The 10,461-nt window shown below is 38.1% G+C and overlaps 1 protein-coding gene across 1 annotated transcript in view; it reads right to left on the bottom strand.

Annotated features, from left to right (window-relative positions):
- tdrd9 (tudor domain containing 9) overlaps positions 1-10,461 on the bottom strand; it is a 41,881-nt gene that overhangs the window by 21,487 nt on the left and 9,933 nt on the right. The window contains exons 4-15 of the mRNA XM_008400051.2: positions 9,602-9,823; positions 8,351-8,473; positions 7,882-7,962; positions 6,688-6,852; positions 6,493-6,596; positions 6,295-6,411; positions 6,080-6,164; positions 5,796-5,853; positions 5,593-5,697; positions 2,507-2,604; positions 2,297-2,428; positions 1,488-1,650 (exon numbers count right to left, since the gene is read on the bottom strand). Of these exons, the coding sequence (XP_008398273.1) occupies positions 1,488-1,650; positions 2,297-2,428; positions 2,507-2,604; positions 5,593-5,697; positions 5,796-5,853; positions 6,080-6,164; positions 6,295-6,411; positions 6,493-6,596; positions 6,688-6,852; positions 7,882-7,962; positions 8,351-8,473; positions 9,602-9,823 (1,453 nt within the window). The remainder of the gene's footprint in view (positions 1-1,487; positions 1,651-2,296; positions 2,429-2,506; positions 2,605-5,592; positions 5,698-5,795; positions 5,854-6,079; positions 6,165-6,294; positions 6,412-6,492; positions 6,597-6,687; positions 6,853-7,881; positions 7,963-8,350; positions 8,474-9,601; positions 9,824-10,461) is intronic.

Below are 10,461 nucleotides of genomic sequence, written 5' to 3'. Positions count from 1 at the left end.
AGTCCTGTTGGTATCCAGGCTGACCTCCAGGGTTTCATACACTCTAAAAAGTGTATTTGGGCTGCAGTTCATCTTATGGACTTATTTACATTAATTTCACTTAATTCTTTTACTTTTGCTATGACCACTTACATTTTTGTGTTCATTTAACTAAAATCTTTCAAATGTTTAACCTAATGGAACTTTTCACTTTGACTTTAGTTAAATGATTGAGTTCAATGCCAGTTTCGTATCCTATGTCTCACCAACTCAATTTATTATGATCATGCGACTCAATTCACTAAGTCCTTCCAACTCAATTTGCTAAGTTTTTATAACTTAATTCATAAGGGGGTTTAACATGACCAATGTAAGTCACTCTTACTCAAATCATTTATTTTCTTCTAATAAACATTTAAAATCTCTTTGACTTAATTCTACAGAAAGTCAACTCAAACTTTTAAGTAGTTCCAAACTAAATTTTAATACTCTTTTACAGTGTCCTCTAGATACACAAATATTTTCCTTAAATGCCCTTTTTACTTTGACTTTGCTTGAAATAATTAAGTTCAATACCATATTTGTATCCCTTGTCTGACACCAGGACTCAAGCTTACCAGGGACAGATTCCCTGGTAAGTGATTGTGGAGAGTCCTGTTGGTCTCTCCTGATTCCAGCTTCCTTCTGCCACATGTCACTCTTCCCTCTGGGCAAGGGACTTAACCCCAAGTTGCCTACTGACCTGCGCATTAAATAAATGTGACTCTAGTGTAAAGTGCTTTGAGTGGTCAAAATGACTGGAAAAGTGCTATATAAGTTAATTTACCATTTTTGAAGTAAACTAAATGATTTGAGTAAGACTGACTTAAATCTGTTATCTTAAACATACTTAATAAATTTGTTAAAAATAACTTGAGATGGATGGGGCTGCAATTATTGTTTATCGTAGTTACCGATGAATCAGTTTTATCGGATTAAAAAATGGGAAATCTGCTGACCCTTCATTCAATTACTTGACCCTTTTTCCACAATATTAGAAATACATTAAAATATGCAAATAAATAAATAGTTGGCGTCCTTTTCAAATAAAAAACAAACATTTTATTGCCTAAAGCACAACAACATAGCATTCTGTACTGAATTTGAACCAGCTGAATATAAAAGTTGTGGGTAAAACATTTTGACAGTCAAAAATGTTTTTATCGTAAATGCATATTTATTTTTGTAGTGTTCTCTTAATTAGTATTCATAATATGTTGGGGGGGTGTTTCAGTAAGTTTGCTAAGTTACTTGACGATTATTTTAATAATCGATTAATCACAATTAATCATTTCTTCTTTAGATGTATTTAAAAATTTTAAGGCCAATTATTGAAACAGCTGTACTTTTTAAAAGCTGGAAAGTGTAGAAATCAAAAACTAAGATGAAACATGGAGGGAAATGTGGAGTTAACATTTCTCCTGAGCAACAAGCCGTTGAACAGCTAATATCAGGACCGTCAAACTGACCTATGATGAGACACTCGTCCAAACAGCCGAAGACGTGACCCAGAACAATCATCTTCCCCAGGTTAAGGTCCACAGGCAGGTGGGCCAGAACCCGGCCCAGGAAGGTTAGCTCGCCATCCTCACTTTGATTTCTGCCGTCACTTTTTGCGGACAGCGCGCCCATCTGAAGAATCAAACATCCAAGCAGCAAAAAAAGACACAAATACTTCATTTGATGCCACAGAAGTTTAGAAAAGACAAAAAAAAATCTTGATACTTTCTTCAGAAAACATTACAGCTCCTCCCGACATACCAGATTTTGAATCAGATTAATGACAATTAAATGCAAGACCTCCATAAACTTTTATGATGGGAGACTAAATAGGTCTCCCATCATAAAAGTCATGAATCATGACTACGACAATGAAGTTTTAACCTGATTAAATCAATTAAAAAACAAACAAAAAAATCATCAAACAAGTGATTAATCAATACAAATAGGTTAAATTAGTTGACAAATTAAATAGACGATTAATGGATTTTTTTAGTGATTGATACAAATATTTTTTTATTGATTAATCAGATTTTTGGAATTTTAATTTTGGAAAATCTAGATTTTCTTTCTTGGGTTTCAATAGTTGGTGACATCATCAGGCTCACGGCGGCCATCTTGTTTGACAAGCATCTTTTCCAGCTTCTATTCATTTATATTTTGAATTCAGATCAACTGTACAGCAAAATATAATAGCCATTTTTCAATGATTTATCAATCATGACTGATTAATCGCCTACTCTCAGGTAGTGTCATGTTTAGCGCCTGCTTTACTTGCCTCTACGAGCTCGAGGACGGTCCTAACAATGTCGGACAGGTTGGGAGGAGACAGTGCAGTGGACAGGAGGGAGCGAGGGTCTCCCATGTCCAGCAGCTTGACCTTTAGCAGGATGGTCGACAGAGGAGCAAGCTAAGGGGAGGGACGACATGGCGGTTAAAGTCAGGTTCAGAAACCATTTATGGCAAAACAAAAAGGCTCTGCCCTCACCTGCATCTCTGGAATCATATATTCAGGGATTTCGTTTGTCCAGAAAGCTTTGGTCACGAGACGGTAGCAGAAGCCCTTTGACACTCGGCCTGCCCTCCCTGTCAGTTTTAAACAGACAAATATTTTGCAATCGCAACATTAAAAAAAATTCCCATAAAATCACTAATTACACTAAAGAAAGGCGTCACATCATGGTTTTCTGTTTGTGGCTAAAAATCAAACATAATGTGCTTGTCAAACTGAACTAAGTCTGTTTCCACTGACTGGTCAACTAAAAACACAAAACGGAAGATGTCAGACTTTTTGGCCTGAAATTGGCATTTAATTTTCCTTGAAGGTAGAGAACAACCTCAAACGTTTAGACCAAATCTGAACGGGACAACAATTTAGTACACAGACTTTTATGTTATATATGTTAAAAACATCTTTAAATACAGTTTTAATTTGTGAAACCATTACTCTGATAGTGTGATTTAAACATGACTTTTGGCATTAAAACTTCCTCACAAAGAGCTCCACAAACATACTGAAAATGTATTCAATGTAAACATCCCATTCAAATGTGAAACGTTGTACCTGGGCAACCTACAATTAGACTCGTGGACCAATAAAGACAAAAAACTGCTGGCTATTCTATTGGCAGCCAGTAAGAAAGCCGTCACAAGGAAATGGCTAAAACCAGGCCCACCCACTATTGATGAATGGATTGAGATTGTTTACCGGATTTATGCTATGGAAAAGATTTCTTTTTCCCTCCAAGTTGAAATAGGAAAATTTTATAAGATCTGGACCAAATGGACTGAGTAAGTAAAACCAATTAGATCTGACTTCATTTGATTATTCTTGTGAATTATGTGTCCTGCTCTTTTATGTTCATGTGGTTTTTATTGCTCGAGTTGGTGCAATCCCCATTTTTGTTCAATGTTGTTAATTTTTGTTATTGTTCACAACTAAAATTAGTAACAGTCTAAAAGAAAATACCAGAAAGGCAGTATGTATGTACAAAATTACTTTGACTTTCCGTTTCTATCCTTATGAACAACCTTAAATGGGTTAAGCTGTAATTAACGAATGTAATGAAAATCTGTCTTTATAAATAAAAAATAATAATCATTTTTTTAAAAACTTCCTCACAGGTGCCCAATTTGCTTCCTTTAAGAGGTTAGGACTATGGCCTATACAAAACATTTCTTCATTACATATTTTGCATAAAATCAGTCTTAGATAATCAGATTTTATTTTGCTATGTTCAGAATGAGATGTTTTAGGGCCTCTTGTGAATAAGCCGCTGCTGGTCGAGCCCACAAACTCAACAATTACACTCACATGTGAAAATGGCTGCTAAACTATATGCAATTATACAACTGTGCAACTTTGAAAAGCAGAAGTAGAGCCTCCTGTACAATGAACAAAAATGCAGCAAGTGGATTCTTTTCCAGCAGCCATTGTACTGGGCATACAGCGGTAAAACATGCAGGGTGATCCACTGGGGTTGCTAGATAACGGACTCAGCTCAGCTGGGGTTGCTAGGTAACAGTGCAGTGTTCAATATGATGCAACAATTGGGAAGTTTCGGAAACAGCTCATATTTCAGACACCAAAAATCATTAACTTATTGCCAAAAAGCAACTGGGACTGTTTTTATAACCAGTAGAGACCAAAATGGAAATGTAAAAATGTGCAAAATATGAATTTTGCATAAAAGGTTCCCTATAACAGTGGTCCCCAATCCCCGGTCCGTGGACCAATTGGTACTGGGTCGCAGACCAATTGGTACCGGGCCGCACAAGAAATAGTGAAATATGTCCGTTTTATGTATTATTTGAGTCTGGAGGATCTTTTATTTTGAAAATCTTTTAACCGGATTCTCTCGGTTACTTGCGCGCCAACACTGAGGCCACAAGCAGCAAAATGAGTAAGAAACAGATCATGTCTTTGGAAAGTTTCTTTGCGAAGGGGAAAAGGCCCAGAGAAGAGACAGGAGAATGGATTTATCCCGGACCGGTAGATGAGTCCCACATTACAAGCCCGCTCTGCATAACATGCGGCGACCGGCTGCTAATGAGGCAATGAAGCTTCAAACTGCTTCACCACGTAGAGACCAAGCAGGCTGTGGATATAAGCAACACTTCGGGTGTCATTGTCTCCCATCACTCCCAGATGGGACCGTCTCGTTGCAGAGAAACAAGCTCAGGGCTCCGTTAGTCATTATCGTGAGTTACAATTTTCATGAAAGTAAAATGTTCATTTTTGTGACACATCTGTATCTTATTTTGAAGGGATATATAAACTTTACCATAGCGACCAGAGTCAGAGCAGTGGTCGAGAGAAGAGGAGTAGAGCTTGTGAGTCTTAAGTCTGGTTTAGACGGAAAGATTTAAGAATTGTTAGCCGATTCTCCAAACCTCTGTGACCACAGAGCTGATAAAAGTCCAACAGGTTCAATCGGTTCGTATGTCCAAGGCAGGAGCAAGACGAACCGATTCCAGTCACGAACATCCCGATTCCAGAGGATAATCCAGTAAAACCCCCAACATAGCGGGAATTTAGAATAGCCAAACACGGATGACGATGTAGAAGCAATAGTGATAGTTTGTGGAGTCATTTGAATAAAAGACGTAACAAAAAGAAAAGGCGGTGGATAAAAGACGACAGGAGCAGCCGCTCTATTTGCTGCATTATGATTTGGAGGTGAATATGTTTTTTCAAAGTTAACATTTTAACTGAATAAACATAATAATGACCTTTAGATTCAATAATAAACATTTCCACATATCATCTCCGATATCCACCGGACTCTCACTTGCGCGATACGTCAGCTGTTTGGGATTCCCCTCTGTTCTTACGTCACCGCGCTTTTTGATTGGCTACCTGTCACATACAGCAGGTCGTATTCTGGTTCCCAGACAAGAAAAACCCCACAGGTTGCGATTCAGGATTTAGCAGGAACACCAGCACCGCCTCAACCCCCACCACTATACAGAATTTTTTGTTTTCTTCTTCTCATAAAACTTTCTCTCTTATTGATCCTAAATTGCGCATCGTTTCTTTTGAGCGGCCCCGGCCCTCAGCTAAAGTTGCTTCACCTTTGCGCTGGTTGCAGTTGGTTTTGGACGCCCAGGTCAGGCGCAGAGACTGGTAATTAGTATCTTTGTCACACACCAAATGACGGGCCAGGCAGAAGTCAATAACTGTATAAGGGGGGGAAAAAAGCCAAAAATCTGTTATATTTAGTCCAATATTGGCTAAAGAAAGCGACAATTAGTGATAAATAATGAATAAGAAGCACCGTATTTAACGTCTGGTACAGTCACCGAACTCTCAGCGATGTTGGTAGAGAGGATCACCTGAGAAGGTAAAGAAATTATTAAATACAGGGATTGCAATGAACTTCCTCTTTTCTATCAATGATGACAGAGCTGAGAATGAGAAATCAATTTTCTGCTTTGAATAAAAATGGACAAAATAAATTGTCCATTTTACATGCATTTACTGCAGAATGCATGTAAAAAGCCAAATAGCCCAAACAGAAATTTCACAGATGGCATATAGAGTGAAGTCAGCAGCTCTTACCTTCCTGTACCAAGGGACCGGGGACAGGAACACACCATTCTGCTCCTCCAGAGTCACGGATGAATGGAGAGGATAAACCTGCAATCTGAGCCGCAGAAACGCATTTAAAAACAGTGAGGCGACCATTTCCTTTCTCTAGACAGGATCTGCTCATCTTTTTGTTTTTATCTATGCAAAACAGGTAAAAATGTTAAAAATAAGTAATATTCGCTCACCTTTGGTTGGCGAGTTTGGCCAAGCTCTCTTGCATGCAGCGAATCTCGTGTATGCCAGGAAGGAAAACCAGAACGCTTCCTCTTTCTGACAAAGGCGTCCCTCCCTCCTCAACTTTGCTACTCGGCACATTTATTCTAATTATACTTTCCGATTAACAATTAAAAGTTGACTAAAGCCTTAATATAATCAAACCTCACCTGAAATCTTTGCCCTCCATCTCATTAAAGCTCTGGATTAAACTGATGGCAAGGTCGTACATCTTAGGCGAGATCAACAGATCATCTGGATGCGGCGGCTCGATCTGGTTTGGACCCACAAACTTTACATATTAACAGCTTGGACTAAAACCACCAGAACAGAAGTGTTGAAAATGTATATTTAGATGTATTCACCCGGTAAGGATACAGTTTCTGAAGGTCGTCGAGGTAAAACTCTTCAATGGTGAAGGGAGCGCCCTCCACTTCATACACATAAGCAGGGGTCATCTTGCCCCAAATGGGCGTGGCGAAGTACTCGGCGAACTCTCTGCAGTTGATGGTGGCCGACATGAGGATTATCTGCCCAAAATACGTCGTGTTAAAGACACAAGTTGAAGCAAATGTTTCTTGGATGCACTAATCATTGATGTATATCACAGGATTGGACATTGTGTGGCACACATGTTCCACTGTTATACATAAATAAACTCAAACTTAAGACTTTTTGAGGTTGTTATGAATGAAATTTAAGACAGATATATCCACAGAAATGCATGAACTTTGTCCAGCCAACTGGCGATAAATTTGCACCCAACCATCACAGACACAAAAAAGCGAACAAGCTAGCAAGGGTTCATTAGCACCTAGCTCGATCATCAGTAGACCAAGTGTTTAAATTAGCTAATCAACCACCGTTTTGTTCATGCGACCACTTATTGATATTTTCTTAAAAATTATATATTTTTGGTGTTGATTCCTTATACACTTTAACGTAATCTTTCTTCTCAAGGCTAGTGGAGCTGTTGTCAGTCGGTTGCCATGGCAACGGGTCTGCATGTCAAGTAAAGTTGACACAGAGAGCATGGGGTGGGGGGAAGTGATTTTGAGTTGTTCTCCACTTGTGTTTCTGCATTATTTTCTCTTTGTTGTGGCACACTGCAGCCGCTGAACCTTCTGAAAACGATGAAAACTGGACTAATGTCCTCATTTGTTCGACAAACGTGGCGATAATTATCAAATAGGATGAAACGTTTCATAAATGGTTTGTTAAATTTGACCAAACTATGGGAGCAATTACAGAGGCAATTATGTAAAAATTTACATAAAATATAAATATTACATCACTTGTATTGTCCGTTCTCGCTTCTATTTTTGATACAACAGAAACCAAAGTATCATAGAAATATCTAAGAAAAATGCATTTTACGTTTTAAATCATCACTTTTCTCAGCTTTAATTCAAACCACATTTTATAAAAACCGGCTAAGAAATAAGGGCGGTACAACCATTTTTGTGGCAGTGTGGTTCTGTTTGCATGACGCAATGCATAGTAATAGCAGCTAATAGGTGACATTGAATCCAGTAACATATATTGATGGTACTAGTTACCTTGACATGACGAGAGTTGGAATTAAGGAGTTTTCTCAACACCAACAATAGAAAGTCCATCTCTTCGCTGCGCTCATGAACCTTCAAGTCAGAGACATGAAAAGACTTCAGCACATATTCTGTACATTATTATACATCATATTTTTTAAATATTATGAGAACGGGGCAGTTTTCTGACAACACACCACAACTGAGCACTCCAGAGTTTTGTGTGGTCTTTTTTTCCCCACAAAAAAAAATCCCTGGAAACATGCCCTCAGGTTTCACTCAACATTTACACAAGCAGCAGGTGTCCAGCGAAAACAAAGGGCAGTACAATAATACACGATTAAACTGATAAAACATGAATAATATTTCTCAAAACAGAACAAAAAACACGATAAGAAAAAAAAAACACTTGAGGTACAATTTCTGGAGGACAGGATGATGCAGGAGAAAATGCATAAAAGTAAATCTTCTGTCCACATACCTCATCTACAAAGATGTGAGAGTACTCTGTGAGAGATTTGGCCAACACGAGCTTCTGCAGCAGAACCCCTGTGGTCATGTAAATTAGTCGCGTGTGCTCTGTGGCCATTTTCTCCAGTGCAACCTAAAAAACACAAAAAATAAACACAAACACAGTCATGTCTGTAAAGAGAACAGATCAGTCAGCTGTTTTTGATTAATGATAAATTGTCCCAGAAATTATTGGGACAAAATAATATTATTGTTTTGAGACCATTTTTAAGAAATATAATGGCACACTCTCTAAAAGATCAAAACACTTTAAATTCTAACAAATATTCAACACTGGAAGTGGAAGACATTTTAAATGTCCAAAATAAATAAACAAAATAGCAAATAAAATGGAAACTGAAGTCTCTGTAAACAAAATTGTCCTTCAAAAATGTATTGGTTGAGACAGATGCTCCAGACTGAAGCCTTTGGTCATCCAGTGTTTGGTAGAGAGAGTCAAGAAAAAAATAATACAAATGGAAATGATCAAGCTTTCATGCAGTTAAATTTATTGCTGTAACGACGTACAACTCATCTCGTTTGTGAAAACCATTGTGGTGGTAAATTCCCATGCTAGTTATATTTGCATTTAATTGTTTGAAAAGATAAAAGATTCACCTTCAGACATCTGGAAATTCAGAATCAGACTTCTGAAAGTCTGCATTCCTTTTCCTGATGTATGTAAACAACCGACTTGAAGAACAAATACTCTGGCATTAACTGATATAAGTACCACTGGTAAACCTGGAACATGAGGTTTTGTCTGATTTAATGTCAAAGAGTGAAAACAGAAAATGTCTTTATACAGTGTATATAAAAATCTGGACAAACGGCAAATGTTACTGGAGTGTGGAAGTCATACAATAAAAAACATTTAATTTGAGCAGTGACTGTCTTTCTCCCACTGACAGTGACATCATCCGTACCTCCAGAGGTCTGAACCAAGCGGAGAACAGTTATTTTAAGACGCACCGTTTCAGAGCTGTGCGCACCACAGCCAGACATTAAACACTTGGGCTGTTTTTAGAAGCAGTAGAGACATAAATGGAAGTATAAAAACAAGCAAAATGTGAATTTTGAGTAATAGGTCCCCTTTAACACACATTTTTGCTTTAAGAATTCTAAATTAAGCCAACATTTCCAAACATAGGAAGTAAATTAATGTGCACAAACATCAGTATGTCAAACACAAACTCACTCACTACTTCACAGGTGTACCAACCTGATATCCCACCAGACTGCCCAGGATGCACTTCCTCTGAGCAGCAACCCAGCGAGCGATACTGGTGGCTCCAATCTTGCGCGGCTGCGTGACCACGATGTTGCAGGAGGCGGTTTTCTCATTGTAGTGGTCCAAGATGAACTGCGGCAGCTGGGTGGTCTTGCCACTGCCGGTGGCTCCTCGAACGATCACAACCGAGTTGCTTTCTATAAAGGAAATCAGCTAGAAGCAGATGAGGACAGTTAACCTCACACCGAACCTCTGTTTAAAGCTGCAGCATCTAACCTAAAAAAATACATTTTACATACTTATTAAAACTTTCGCTGTCCTAACATGAGACAGATAATATCTAAAAAAAATAATCGATCTCCTCCCTGTTCTGCATAATTACTCCGCTTAGTCAGAAAACAGCCACTCAGAACTAGCAGTAATCAGCTAGCCGCCATGCTATCAGGAAGTTTTCATTCAGTAACTCTGGATTGTTTATTGTAATGGATCCTGTATTTGCATTTGAATGCTAAGTTTTATACTTTAATTTTTTTGGCAATGTTGAGAGGTTTTATTTTGGCTCTTTGCATTATTTAGCCTCTTCAGAGCCTTCATATGTTATCAGTCTGTTAAAGATAGTATTATTGATCGCAGTACAATTTGCACAATGCCTGTTTTGTTTAGTTTTCTTCTTGGAAAAAGTTATTAAAAACAAGTTTTTGTCTAAATTAAGGTGAATTCATTGTACCTTTTTTCACACAATGTAACCGGTAGTGTTTATGATAAAAAAATTGTTTTTTTAAATTATGTGATCACCTCCTGGGTGATCGGTATCGACAGGAAAAAACCTGACCGCACAAACTCCGTGTATA

The sequence above is a fragment of the Poecilia reticulata genome, linkage group LG22 (genome assembly GCF_000633615.1).
Source record: "Poecilia reticulata strain Guanapo linkage group LG22, Guppy_female_1.0+MT, whole genome shotgun sequence".
NCBI lineage: Eukaryota > Metazoa > Chordata > Actinopteri > Cyprinodontiformes > Poeciliidae > Poecilia > Poecilia reticulata.
This window is presented reverse-complemented; position numbering and strand designations above follow the sequence as displayed.